General features: G+C 36.9%; 1 protein-coding gene across 3 annotated transcripts in view; it reads right to left on the minus strand.

Moving 5' to 3' along the window:
* TASP1 (taspase 1) overlaps positions 1-15,246 on the minus strand; it is a 78,958-nt gene that overhangs the window by 44,568 nt on the left and 19,144 nt on the right. For 2 of the 3 annotated variants that reach the window (XR_013181552.1, XM_054629391.2), the window contains exons 7-8: positions 13,599-13,678; positions 3,025-3,131 (exon numbers count right to left, since the gene is read on the minus strand). Coding sequence is in view for 2 of the 3 variants with exons in the window: in XM_054629391.2 (XP_054485366.1) it covers positions 3,025-3,131; positions 13,599-13,678 (187 nt within the window). In the remaining variant the exon portion in view is untranslated. The remainder of the gene's footprint in view (positions 1-3,024; positions 3,132-13,598; positions 13,679-15,246) is intronic. The other variant, XM_077176108.1, reaches the window with a different exon arrangement.

Raw genomic sequence — 15,246 nt, forward strand, 5'->3', positions numbered from 1 at the left:
CACAGATAAAGCCCAAACAAAACACCAAAACTTAACTAGAATGGGTGAAAATTATTTAGGTTTCTTTTCCCCCATTAAATGGATTTTGAAGCATACTTTTGAAAACCATAAGGTTTTATTATCAAAGACCATTTGCACACAAATGTGAGGTAGAACATTTATTTCTTTTTTAAGGAAATTTCCAAACTGCAAGACTAAATAAGACAGACACTAGGATTGCCATAGTTGACTGCTACACTTACAATTACCTGCACATAGACAAAAATATTTTCTAAATCTGTTCAGTCTTAATACAGTAACAGAAGCACATGGAACTGTTGATTCCATGCATATAATTCCAACTGGTGTATACATATGTCAGTACCTATGTTGAACTAGGTAAAACCCAAGCCAGTTTTAATAAAACTCAACTTAAATAATGTTATTTATAGAGTTAAATAACTAGGTTATAAAATACTAACTTAAAAATACCAATTTCTTCCAAAAAATCACGTGTACTAGGGATTCTTAGTGTCACTTATTCAAACCAAGAAGAGGACAACTTTTTACATATTTGCTGAGATCACTTGTAAAAGTGATCTAAATTTTAAATCTGTATTTTTATTTTTAAACCTGTATTTTTCTTTCCAATAGCAAAAGACAAAGTAAAATTAGGGCTTCTAGCCAAACTCTGCTAAGCTATTTTCAACAACAATTTCCTCTGGTGAAAGACAGACTAACAGTAAGCAGACAAATATTTACTTCTGATATTTACTGGTGCTTGAGGGGAGAATTTGAGAATGGCATCTGGCTGAATGAACACATCATAGACACCCCCCATGAGAATATTTAGTTAATTTTTGTTTGTGTGTGAATTATTTCTTAGCTATGTAAATCAGTAAGACTCTGCAACTTGAAAAAGACAAAAATTTTACACCTTCAAAATTTGGTGAAGTTATTTATGGATCTTCCTGTATGCAAATGCATAAACCTCTGCAAATGCTACACTGGGTGAACAAAGAAAAACACAGAAAAAACTTCATTTAGCAGGAAATAAAACTCTTGTAGTAAGTTACACTGCCAAGTTTTTCCAGACAAACTTTGACAAATTTAAACAGCCTCATTCTTTTTAAGGTTGGTATCATCACATTTTTATTGAAAACTAATTTTTAAACCTGTATTTTTCTTTTTAGCTGGTGATATTATCAGTAGCTCAAACTTCCAAGTAATTTCAGTCTGTTTTGGTCACAATACTGTGTCTTCACACTGGCCTATTAGTTCTGATCCCATTCAACTCCACCTTTGTTAACATCCTTTCTACCTTGCTCTGCCCACAGCCTGCAGCACTGACACAGGCACACAGGCTCAGCTGCAGCACAGAGTTGAAGTGGGTGAGTCAAAGCAGAAAATAAACCAGCTCTGAAGTCCTTCAGGGGAAAAAACCTTCCTGAAAGGAATGGTCTGCAGCTCCAGAGAAGCACAGCTGATAAAAAAGTGACAGGAGTATTTATCAATTAAAGTAACTTTGACAAGAAGATTAACTTCTTATTACTCAAGTATTCAAACCAGTTATTCTTAAACCTTTTATGAGAGCACAGCTTTGACAGCGCGAGTTTTAGGGCAACAAATCACATGCCTCATCTTAGCTAAATGACTTTTTTCTACCAGTTTGGGGAGATATATTCTACTTTTCTACTTTTCTTTTTTTTTTTTTAAGAATTTGATTTTTCATTTCTATTTAATTTGGAAAAACTACTGAGAAATCTTACTTCCTGTAAGATTGCAATTATCCTACACTCTGTGGATAGCAGGAGAATCCCATATTGAGAACATGGGCTGGTTTTCATCCCTGCTCCATGGACAGGATGTGCCCAGACAGCTGACAAAACCAGTTGTTACTGGATTACTCACCAGGGAGAAGAGCTCTATCTCATCACCTCCTTTACCTCCCACCACTGGGAATTATCCCACAAGCTCTGCACAGGACTCTGGAGCCCTTGAAATTTCAAACTGCAGGTTGGTAAGCTCATGCATTGGCTTCAAGCATTGACTTGCCCCTTATTACATGAACAACAAAACTGCACAGGGACCCCTCCTCTCCCCAGGAACACTTTCACACTCCCAGGTTCACAAGGAGGGAACTGAAATCCTGTGAACAGGAAAAGTTCCAAAATGAACAACTAACTTCCATGGCTCCCCCATCCTTAATTTCTTCACAAATCTTAAATCCTCGAAAAATTTTAAAAAATTAAAATTAGCACCCTGCTAGAGAAAACATCTTATTTAAGAACACAGATGCAAATTGCCTAATTTATCACTGTTTGCCTTTGCAGACTACAGAGAATACACTTTTGCTAACAATTCTCTGGGATTTATACCTTATTTAGATCAATGTATGTAACTATGCAGGAGTCAGACAGCAATGCCCAACCCAAAGGCCTACAGGCCCCAAATAAAGCACAGGCATTTAATTTAATGACCCATACTTTGATACTCAACATCAAACACAAATACTGTGAATGACATTCTCACAGGTTACCAAAGCTCTACACTTAAACTAAGAATGAGGGGAACAGGGAATCTCTGGTAGTTTTGTAGCACAGGTAATATGGGCCAGGTCAATGCCAGATGCATTCACAGATGCACATGTTACCTACCTGATATTTCAAATTTCACCAATTCCAGTTCCATAATGCAGTGTGCTCAGGAGACACTAAAAAGTGGGAAACAGTGACAGAGATCCCAAGCTAAAGAAAATGTTTTTGGTAAATAATTATCTGTTCGTATTTACATCTGTCATATTTCCAGTTCAAAATGAGCAAAATATTTTTCTTAGCACCAGCAAGAAAAAGTGATGGTTTGGTTTTCAAATAGCAAGGCAGAAAGTTTTAACTGCACTAAGGTTTCATTATATCATCTAAACATTAGGATGGACAAGGAGAACAGGCTTCTGAGGCTCCATCAGTCTTATCATATAAGACATGAAGTTTATTAGCAGTCAGCTGTAAGTTTAGGACGACACAAGAATTTGAAACAAGAGCTAACCTTTTCATTTGATTGTCTTCTTTTCTTTAGTTGAATGAGATCTGTTTCCACCTTTTCGGCCAACTCCAGCTTCCTCTTGTTCCTCTTAAAAGCTGCTAAACTAAACCCTATAAAAATAGTTCAAAAGCATGTAACTAAGTAAAATTTACTTATTTGAAGCAAATATTGAAAAGTTGACATTTTGAAGGACACATCCCCCACTTCTTTACTGATGCAAAAATGCATCAATAAAAAGCCAAAAACTAAGGATTCAAGTTTCAGTACAAGTTGTTCACATCTTTTCCTAAGTTTAAAAGTTCTACTATTGCTCAGCAACGGTGATGAGTAAAATATCTGGTAGAAACACAGCATGAACACAGGGAAGCTGGTCTAAATATCTTTGGCAATGAAGCAGCACTGCACAGAAGAGAACAGAGTAAGTGGCTTGTGTTAAAATTGTTTTTGACTGCTGACAAGTAAATAGATACCATGTGAGCTCATTCTGATAGCCATGAAATTAGGTTACTATTTTATTACCTTAATCACATATCTGTATGTTTACCCATATATTTAAAGCCACACACAAGTCTAGCAGTAGTTTATGCTCCATAATCCAGCACAGTCTAAAGACCACCTAGGTCTCAAGAAGACAAACATCTACTTTCCACATCTAAGCCCTACATTCAGAAAGGAAGTGCTCTCTAAAGTGGACTAAAAAATAAAATTGTTATGCTTAAGAGACCAAAATTACATGTTCCCATTTTAGAAGTTTCATTTCATGAACAAATTGCAGATATTGACATATTTAGTTTAAATTAGTTTTGACTCAATATCATCCCCAGGCTGTTTTAACATCCTCTGTAAAATGTAAAGAAGTGTGGAGAAAATGGCTTTTGTCACTTGTTTAACCACACCAAATCAAGCTATTGGGAGAACAGAGCAATTTGAATCTTTTACTTATACAAGTAAGTCACAAATTCAATGGAAACTAAAAAGCACAGATTTTTCTATAAACTTCATTTTAAATGAAATTCTGAACCTAGTTACATCACTATTATTCAGAAGACTGGAACGTTATATGAAGTCTAGTAATAAACTCAATATTACAGAGCCAATGGAACCCAGAGCTTTCATTTACAATTCCCACAAAGTACACAGACAGTGAGCATTTTACTTTGAAACTTCTCCACACAGGTGTCTAATTCACCTAGTGAACTCTCATTTAATCATGTTTTTAAGTATATAAAACTGGACCTTAATGTACACACAGTTAGCTACAGTTAGTTCAAGGATGTAACTCAAAAAGTAGTGAGAAAGCTGGCATTTCTCCCCAAAAACCTAATGAATAGCAATTCTTTAAAAATGTAAACCCATATTAATCAGCCATCACCAAGAAAGGAATTCATGCTACTACACAGAGCTGATTACTGCAGACAACACATTTCTATGTTTGAAATGAGGATGAAGAGGTAAAACCTGAATACTTGATAAGAGGGAGTAGAAAAAGAATCATTTTAGTCAAGTACTGTCAGTGGGAAGAAACAAACTAAAAATCTCTCAATGATCAAGAACTTTGTAAACAGAAGTGCCCCAAAATAAACTAAGCCAGCACATTGTTTTTAAGAGAATTTTTAAAGAGGAGAACTTTTAAGTGGACACAAGTTTACCAAGCACAGCAAATACCTATGGGCAGAGCCATTTGGGGTGAGTAAGAATGGTGTTGGCCTTGGTATTCCTTAAAAGCAGGATAAATATGCCTAAACCTGTTACCTGCTGCTGCCACTGCCTCCTGTCAAGCTGGGAAAAACATGGACCTAGAGAGGCCAAAGGGTGCAGGAGCCCACACATGCAAAGCTGAACAAGCTCCTTGTACTTCAGAGCCCAATACCAGCAGTGTCCTGAAGCCTTGTGCAGTATTTGCATCTTCACCAGCTCAAACACATGCACAAAGACCACATCAAATGCACACAAGACATGGACTAGCTCCAAGCTGCCCTGCCAGCTGCACAGACTGCTGCTATATGCCCTCTCAGCATCTCTTTGCTAGCATATTTATCCTGCTATTTTTCCAAGCTGCCCTGCCAGCTGCACAGAGTGCTGCTATATGCCCTCTCAGCATCTCCTTGCTACCTTGGTAGCATATTTATCCTGCTATTTTTCCACAGGACACAAAATGTTTCATTCACTTAAGACTGCAATCCCTAGCTAAGTAATTAATTTTCAGAGGTTACCCTGTGCCTTAAGATAGTTTGTCTTTTCAAAACAGGAAAAAACCTGAATACTTACTCTGAGTGATCTGCTAACAGTAACTTCTTATCTGCACTGTTAATTCTAAGTGGTATCAGTAAGCTGAGAAATATGGGGTAGAAAAAACATCATTATGAACAAAGTACACATCTCTTGGGCCATGTCAGACAGACAGGTGAAGACACCTTTCTAGCAGCACTTAATGATGTAGGTTGGAAGAGATATTAGGAGGTTGTGGAGTCCAACCTCCAAAAAAACTCAAATCCAATTTAAAAGGATTTGTCAGATTCTGAGTATTTTCAACAATGGAGATTTCACAACTCCTCTAGGCCTCTACATCAATATTTGATCAACCTCAGGTTTAAATAAATAAGGTATTAATTCATACTCTTCAGTTTTGTTCAGTTTACCATGAAACATCACACCTTTCATACATGTGAGGGAACATCAGTCTAGTCAGACATCCCCTAGAAGGGAAATTCTTGTGCTCAGGGCTACACTGAACTTCAGAATAGTTATTGGGATTAATTTTTACATGAAAGGTGAAGGTTTTGTTTTAGCAAGGACTTATGAATAACAGTATTTCATTATTTAAAGAAAATAATTACTAGCAGTAATTATCAATTCCTCTTAGCAGGATAGGGAAGCTAATACCTCCAAAGTGACCAAATTACCATGAAATAAAGGAACAGGTTACAACTCAAAATCTGGCAATTTTTTCCTCTGTTAGTTTTATGTCCAACTTCAGTTAAAAAAATGTCTTGACTCTTACTTGAATATTAAATTTGGTTTCTTTCTCCCCAGAATAAGTGAATAAAGTTTAAAGCAAGTAACAGGCTGTCTGCCCTCAGTTTTTTCCTGCCTTTGTGATGTTCTATCTATGTAAAACCACTATAAATGCCATAAAATGAACAGTACTCTCATTGCTTCATCTTGGTCTACTAGTGATAAAAGAAACTGAGGAACACAACCAAGCTCCAAACTACACACATGAAAGATGAAACTAGAGTTTCCTGGAAACACCCTCTAAGTTTGGTCCTTGACAAAGAACACACTAAAACATCAAATTAAAACATTCCATGAACTAAAATACAATCCAGGATTCAAACATGCTTGGTTAACAACACACACACAACATGGAAAAACAACCCACAGAAAATTTATTTTGCAAATAAGTGCTACAGACAGAAAGAAAACACCTACACACAATCTGAGTTCATAATTCACATTAAATCTAAAACAAAACCTCAACTTTGTGGTGCAAGGATACTACAAAACTTCATTTGTCCTTAATGACAGTGTAAAAACCACTCTCACCTTCTCCAACCAGACAGTGCATTCCAAGCTTGAGAAAAGGAAAGGGTCACAACACAGTGATGAAGACAGGAATGTTTTCCTAAAACAAATGCAATATAGCTACATCAGCCTGATGTTACCTGGGTCAAGGAGGAAGAGAAGAGCAAGAGAAGCAAAGCTTACTGACTGGGGAGAAGGCTAGGAAGAAGGGTAAGGGAGCAAATTCTTGCTTGAAGAAGTTTTGGTGGTGGTTGCTGTTGGTACTGTTGTTGAAATCTGTGGAAATGTCTTTAGTAAAATGTTCTTTGATTTTGCTCAAGAACTTAAAAGTTTAGATGTAATTCAAAAAATACCTTCAGATAAAATCCCTGGCAATTATTACCCTACCCAGTAACAGCATGTGCACTCCACATCATGATTAGAAGAATTGAGAATTGAGTCTTGGGAATACAACCAGCCCATCTCTTCTGCTCCCTCATTTATGTACCTACTGGCATAAATAAAACTGCCTCTGAGCTGCTGGGAGAGGAAGGAAAAAAAAAGAAAAAAAGTCCCACAGCTTACAAAATTACTGTTCCTGTTTAAAAGTCATTTTCTCAGGCCTCATCCAGACTAAAGACTCAATAAGTGACAACTGTAGCACATCAGAACCAAAGCATAATAAATAAATCCAACCTCATTCACAGTATTTACCACACTTCCCTGCCTCTTCTGGAACAAATAATCTTCAAGGACCTGGAAACACCTTCCTAATCATCCACATTCTCCCTTCAGCCCCCAAGGTACCAACATGAGCAGCCCACATGAACTCTGCAGTTTGGTGCAACTGTGCCAGACAGAGGAAGCTCTGGTGGAATATTTGGTCACAGCAGAGCTAAGTGTGCCTGAGACAAGGTTCAGTGGGGGTTTGCCTGGGAAAAGGTTCAGTGGCTAAGCACAGAACAGTAGAAGAAGCTCCTGCTTAACACCACAGGCCTGCAGGAGAGGTTGGCATTAGTGGATGTGGTATCAGAACATGCACTTGATAATATTTATCTGTAAATGCAGCAGAAAAGTCTCACAGACTCATCTTGTTCAAAGCTAAGACTGCTGTGCATGTTCAAAAGGTTCTGATGTTCCTGGATACCTGGCTGAGAAAAGGCCACAGGATCTCACAAATTACATAATTAATTAGCCCAAGATTCATCTCCTGAACTTTTACTGTGAGACAATAAATACACCTTTTTTACATGCTTTTTTCATCATTATCACCACCTAACAAGGAGATGAGAAAGTAATTTTCAGCAAGCAGGTCAGTGGAAGAGATTATTAGTCTCTGACTAATGATAAAGAGATTCATCTGTGCCACTTGTTTGCCACAAAGCTTCCACATCCTTTACTCACCTCCTGTACTCTGATCATTCCCTTAACCCCTTTAACCATTATACTATGTACAGGTAAAAATTTCATCAAAAACCTTGACAGTTCTATTAGATAATGATACAATGACTAAGTAAATGAAACACAACTGTATTTCCCATTCTACACAGCTCTTCAGAAGTTTCTCTCAGTCAGCTTTCACAGCCCATTAGAAATGATTCAGAGAGCACAGGCATATGAAAATCAGACTTGTCCTATACATGGAGTCCTTGAAGCTACTGAATTGTACATACACACTTAAATACAACACTAAGACACCTTTTCATCTGTTAAATAATGGTACAATTGATACATATCTATCTACTTGTTAATTCTAGCCCTATGTACCTTAAACAGGCCCTCAGATAACAGGCTGCTTATCAGAATACAATTAATTTCTTGCCCAAAGTTAATGCAAAACATTTTTACTACAAAGTCCATGTTTCCTTAAAATCCCCATGCTTTTATAAGCCACATGTATTCCCTTAATTATTTTCAGCAAGGTTGAAAATTTGGAAAATGGCTATGTGAACAACTCTATTTTCATAGAGAGTTGGAAGGAAATACAAATTTTCAGCACCACTAAATGACAAATCAAGTTCAGGACAATATTCAAGCCTTCCTGGTCACAGTGGTGGAACAGCAAGCTGGGAACACAAACCCCAAATACCAACTTTCAGTCACACACATTACAAATTATTATGCAACTAAATATTATGCAACCTGTAAGTGTCCAGCTATTCTTGTTTAAAATCAAACTTTAAATTGAAAATACTACAAAAACCCCAAGAATATTTTAAAATCTTTGAAGTAGAGATAGAGCTCTGACCAATCATATAGCACCCCCTGGCAGACAGTGCTTAGAGTCAGCTGGCAGAAGCTTTCTGCAATTTATCTTTCTATTCCATATTAAAAGAGAATGCAACTATTGGAGAAGAGAATTAAAAAGGAATATACTAACAAATTAGTTAACCCACAGGAATTCAAATGATCTTGTGAAGAATTCTGTTGAGCAGTTGCTAAAATAAATGACACAAATTCAAACAGGAAGATGAAAATAAATTTCTTTTTAACAAAGCTATTTTAAATGACAGATTAACACCACTTAGGCTTGTGTTGGGACTAAAAGACTGCTAGAGATAGCTTCCATGTTGCCATATTTCTGACAGAAACAGCAAAATGAATGGGGGGGGAAAGGCACTTACAAGCATATTAAAAAAATAACCTATCTCTCAGAGCACTACTCTGTAGATCTGTTCTTTACAACACAAACTCAGGGTAAACTGCTGCTGGACACAGCATTTCTTACTGCTTCCTGCAAGAAATCTTGTTTGTCATCAAGCAGCCTTTTCTTGAGCCTGGAAGATTTTCATTCAAAGTATTTTCTGGGCACTTTGGCCCAACCTTTTTCCTGGGTAACTTACAGCCATTCTCCTGGCTGCACTCAGCTGCTCAAATTTCAGAACAAAAAGTGACCCTACTGTCTCCAAATCCAGGGAAGATTTACATCATGTGTTCAGATTAACCAAGCTTCCTAACCAAATGCCCAGAACCCTTGAGTTTCTCTCCAAATCTTTCATCCTCCCCTTAAAGACAAAGGAAGCATGGTCTGAGCCACTGCCTGAAATTCATAGCACAGTTTCAGCAATACAGCAAGTGTTTTTCTTAATACAATAACAATGAAGTCATGAGAGAACTGGGAGTGAGATTTGGGGTTTTGGAGGAGAGGCAGGCAATACTGGTGGTCAGGGAGACAGTGTCATTAGAAATAGCACAGTCTGCACTACACTCATCCAGAAAAGACTCTCCCTCATTAAAGAATCCAAGCAGCCTTAGGATAAACAGGAATTTCCTTGCATGCACACAGTTAAAAAAATAAAGTACAACTAAAGAAATGGTCTGTTACAAGTAGAATTTCAAACCAACCCATAGCAGCCCTGAATCTGTTGAACAAGATGTGATTTTACTGATAACATGAAGTTATTCAAGGTAATTTGAGGATTTGACTGAAGAAGGATTCTGAGTAGGATTCTGACAATGAAGTAGCAGCTTTTATTCAGCAAGTCTCAAAATAATGACAATGAGGTAACTCATAGTTGTAAAGGTTTTTGCAGGTGCTGGAAACTAATATGGGTTCAAAAAGAAACAAAAATTTCATGTCAGCAAATGCCACTGTTTACTTTCCATGTATGCCAGAGTCACTAACAAGTACAGAATTTAGAGTCTGGAATAATATAAGAGATAGGGGAAGGGAAGCAAATACTTGCTCTGTTCTTACATCCTTCCTTAAGCATCTTCTTTATGACTACTCTTGAACTGCAGTTGAAAAGTTATGTGGATCCACTGCTGCTGTTTTTGTTCTTATATAACATTACTGAGGTGCTTCCAGTCACTTCCACATTGTCAGAGTTACAAGTTTGCTGCATGAGGAGGTGCCTTCCTTCTCTTTCCCTTTGAAGGCTTAACATTGCAAGCAAATGCAAGATGCTGTCTTACCCCATGTTATCTTTGTCAAAGATAATTTACATCTATTATAGGCTGAGCTGATAATTTCAGCTAGAAGTCTTTTGGTTATTACTAATGCAGGCACAGATATTGGCAGTTGAGGGTGTACCTCGAATTTACATTGCATATTTAAAGTGTACTTTTAACATTTTTAAGAGACTCCAATGTACAGTAATTCAGCACTTCTAATTTGTAATTACACCTTAACTCTTGGATTACACTGTCAAAGCAGTCTCTCTAGCACAGGGCAACAAAGCACTGGGATAAGCCAGTATGGGCTCTGTACTGGCAGCCTCTAGTTTGGGCAGGGATTAATAAATTCAGATTCCTTGCAGACTGTGGGCAATACAAACAGATCATATTTCAGGTGCTTGGGTTTGTTTTTTTTTAAAACCACCCACTTTGGAAAGTCACCAGGTTTCTACAAATGGTAAAAATCCCATTTCCTTACACACTTGACGAACCAAAGAAGATGAAGCACATGAGCCTTGACAAAATCTTGATGGAATTCAACAAGTAACATGGTTTAGAACATGCTTCCAGTTTGGTGCTTAGATACTTGGATAGTTCTGAGAGAACTATGGAGCATGAGCACAAAGCAGACTGTGACTCTTTCTTTGATACTGATCACAGGGAAGCTCCATCCCTGCAAACCAATCCCCCAGCCTCACTGACAGCAGCTAGAACATTACTCTTCTCATCTCAGGTCCAAGAAAAAGAAGACAGAATAAGACAAATTCAAAAATATATTTTTCATGTGCAGCACAGAGAAGCCAAAACATGCACACAGTTCTCCCTGCCATTATTTACTGCAAGTACACATCTAAATTTGGATTAGAGGCTTTTGGAGGAGATTTCATTTTGGTTTTTTGTAAATAAGTTACTGAAGATATTTTCCTGATGTTTGGCAATTAGTTCAGTTCTTTCTTTTACAGAGCTATTCAGAAGATACGTGATGTTTACTTAATTGAACCCCAGTTCTCCAAGCAAAATTCAACAAAGCACTGGTAGCAAGCACAATCAAAAAAGTCTCCCTTTTTCTGAAGATTGGCACATTATTTAACAAAACAGCTGACTTCAGATGAGATCTCTTTGTGGTTGCTTGGAAACAACATTCTATTTGATTGTTTCTTAAGCATATCTAACTTTCCTTTCCATGGTAACATTGGATAAATTTATTTTGGCTTCTTAAATGTTACCTGTGAGTTTCCAATTTCTTTTCACTTGTAACAATCCCATTTTCCAATCCCACTGACCAGAGGTCAATGAAGCACAAGATTTATTTAGCTAAGGACTGGGACAGGAATCAGTGCAACATTTTCTGGAATTGATTCTTCAGGTTCTTATTTACTCTTGCATTAATTTTTTCAAAGAAACAAAAAGAACCTCAGATGTACTACCATTAATAACTATACTGCAAAATTCACTTGTCAGTCCTGGTTGTTTCAACTGTTTTATTGCAAATTGTTTTACTAAATAGAAGATTGCTGAATATACTGCAGACACAAAATGCAAGCAGTGGTCTATTGGAGCAGGATTGTGAAAATACATTGGATGGGATTATTCTTCTGATGGGGTTCTTCTGAATGGGATTATTCTTCTTTCTCCAATGTAAATTCACAGTATAGATCAGGCCAACCAAACTAGCAGTGGCCATCCTTATTTTTAAACTGTAATGTGCATATTTATTCTGACTTTGGTACATTGTAGCTAGCAAACGTATCACCTGCCAATTAATGTCACAATCAAAACACACTGGTACTAGAAACACTTGAAATCTGTGCATGCAAACAAAATTAGTCAAGGCACCTTCTTTGTGAAGTATCTCCTGCATGTAAGTAGCAATTGCTTTCCTAAAAAGAAAAAAAAAACCAAACCCAGAAAAAGGCAACCTTCCTCCCCCCCCAAAAAACTTCAAAGCATTTAGTGGTTTTACTCTTTCTAGAGGCACAGAAATAAAGGAGTTCTGCTCAACTCAGCACTATAGTAGTTCTGAAAATGCTGTTTTGGAAAGCAGCTAGAGCAAAAGTTTCAGTCATGTGGAGCTAGAGATCAAAACTTTCTGTTCAAAATTAAATGTGTCATGAATACATGTGAAAATCAGTGCAATCAAATAAAACACTGCCACTGTTTCTGGGGTTACACTTCAGCACTGAGCATCAACAACTTCAGAGCTGCAGTTGCTAGATATTTATCTACATTTAAAATTAGACCAAATAAAAGGCTTAATGGGAGCCCTGGGTTTCAACCTCTGATCTAGGGATGAGTCAGGTATTTGAAGGAGCAGTACTGCTTACTATAAAATAAACATTCCTAATCTTCTGTGTTCTCCTTCTTTGGGTAAAAACTTCTGATTTTTTTCCTGCAAAACCTCAACAGGCAGCACAGGGCATGTTCTCACCTAAAACAAACTACAGACCTGTAGTTATGGCACTTTCCAAAAGGGAAGAGGGCTGAAGAACAGATGGAAGAGAACCACATCCTCCTTTCTATGGGTAAGTGCATTCATTTGTAGCCTAGTTCATAGATGATGTATCAATATAAGATAATCACTTTTTTTTTTTTCTATTTTAAGACAAGAAGCTTTTCTAAGAAACTAGGGTTAATATACAGTATAACCCAAGTCTGTTTTCCAGATTGGGTTATTCTATCAGGTTAGGTGAAGTGAAGCCGTAGGTTAAAAAAAAAAGGCAAATTACTTGGACAGCTTGTTTAGACAAGAGCAGTTCTGAACAAAGCCCCAGACATGGGTGTAACTACACAATCTCAGAGACAAACTGACACCTGCTGAATTTTGATCCACGGCTAGTTGGTGCTGTTAGGATCCAAGATGGATCACATCTGGAGACTTGTAGGACTGAGCTTTTAGAGAGCCTACATTTTAGTTACAAAGAAGTCCATCACTGGATTTAGTCCTAGAATCACAGAATCACTTAAATTAGATGTTGCTAAAATGCAGCTAAAGTAATAGTTTACAATTTTTTTTATTTAGATACTTATTAGAAAATTAGTAAACAACCCTTATAGACCATAACACCATAAACTAGCTGAATGTTAAGAACAATGAAGTGATGCACACCTCAAAAGATGAGGCACCATTTAAAGTTACTCTGTCCTGTTCTTCCTACTGACACCACCAGTTTACTCACTTGTAGCCATGATACCTGGAGGACATGCTGGTATCCCGTGATCAACTGCCCATCTGTAAGCTCCTTCACCAACTAAAAAGCTAGGAGACACAGAAGAGGGAGTTTAAACAAAACCATATAACAAATCCCCCTTTGCTTGCAATTATTTTTTTCTATTTGGTTTGGTCAATTTTAAACCATAAGCTGTCTATATTTCACAGGACTGTATGCTATTAATTACATTTGGCAAGCTTATGTAGTTTCATTAAAAGATTATGCAGCTCTGACATTAAATTTATTACTGGACAAAACCAAGTGCTAATAAATTTGAAATTCAATACAAAATCAGCATCAGCTTTCAACTGCAGCTAAAACAGGACAGAGCTGTCTCACATCTTGCTCCCTTATAACAACTTAGCAAGATCCTGAAGACCAAAAACATGGGATGAGAAAGGTGAAAATGTTATTTCCAGTAAAACCAGTCAGTGTCAAAGGAATAGCACGCAGTATTTTGAGAAGCACAACACAAGTTAAAAACTGACTTTATTTAGAAGTATTAAAGTCTATTTCATGGAGTTTTATCAATCATTTGCAAATGAGACTAGCCCACTAAATTTTAAATACACTTTTAAAAAACCTCCAGCCACCTGAGAAGCTGTTTTCTAGTCAGCACTGAACACCTTACTATAGTGAGACAGTACACACTGCTGTGACAACAAACAAGAGCAAAAAATATACACACACATGGAACTTCTAGGGATAGAAGAAAAAGCAAACCTCATGTTGTTTCCCCCTAGAGAAATTAATCTTATTGCCAAAAAAAAGGGGATGTAGTAGCTGGAAATGAGACACTTTCATAAAGCTGCTGTGCAACACAATAAAGGACAACTACTTCCAATCTTATTTCAAAAATGACAATGAAGTTAAGAATAACACAACTGCCTAATGGACACCAGAAGCAAGGAGTAAAAATTTTCAGCAAATTGGAAATAGTTTCACTGAAATGCCAGAGTTAAGAAGATGAGTCCAAAGAAGTTATTCCAGCTACAAAGTGGTCCCTGGGGCTATGCAGTTCTCAGTTTCTGAGAACACTACTGATATAGCAAATTTGTTGGCATTAATGCTGCTGAAAGTTTTCTTGACAGTGCCATATCCAACATCAAGCTTTCATTATATAGCATTTTGTGGTGGTAATTTCTATCTTCTATATGATTTAACCAATCCCAGAGGTATGCCCAGTCTTTCTTTACTAAAGTCTCAAAAGAGGTTGATTTAAATGAGAATTTTAATTGTTAAATGCATATTTCTTACCATTGTTAGTGCAGCTTCAGGTAAGAATTGTTCTCATTGCAAGATACTGTAGGATAAGTTATTGGGTACTTTGGCAGAACTCAAGCATCTACTGTTAGATAAGTTAGTGCTCAAGAAACAACCTAGCACTGACACATAACATAAAAAAAAACTTTCAATATTAACATAAAAAAGATATGCAAACTGCAGCCAAACCTAATTTAGTAGTATTCTTCATTTTCTAAAAGAAGGTAGGTTTGGTGTTTATCAAACAATACATTTTTGGCAAGTAAATAAGCACTTCCTTTTCAATAAAATAATTTACACAGAGAGAAATGTTAGGTGGGAAAATCATCAAACTCAACATTGGGAGTTTGAT

The sequence above is a fragment of the Agelaius phoeniceus genome, chromosome 3, assembly GCF_051311805.1.
Source record: "Agelaius phoeniceus isolate bAgePho1 chromosome 3, bAgePho1.hap1, whole genome shotgun sequence".
Classification (NCBI taxonomy): Eukaryota; Metazoa; Chordata; class Aves; order Passeriformes; family Icteridae; genus Agelaius; species Agelaius phoeniceus.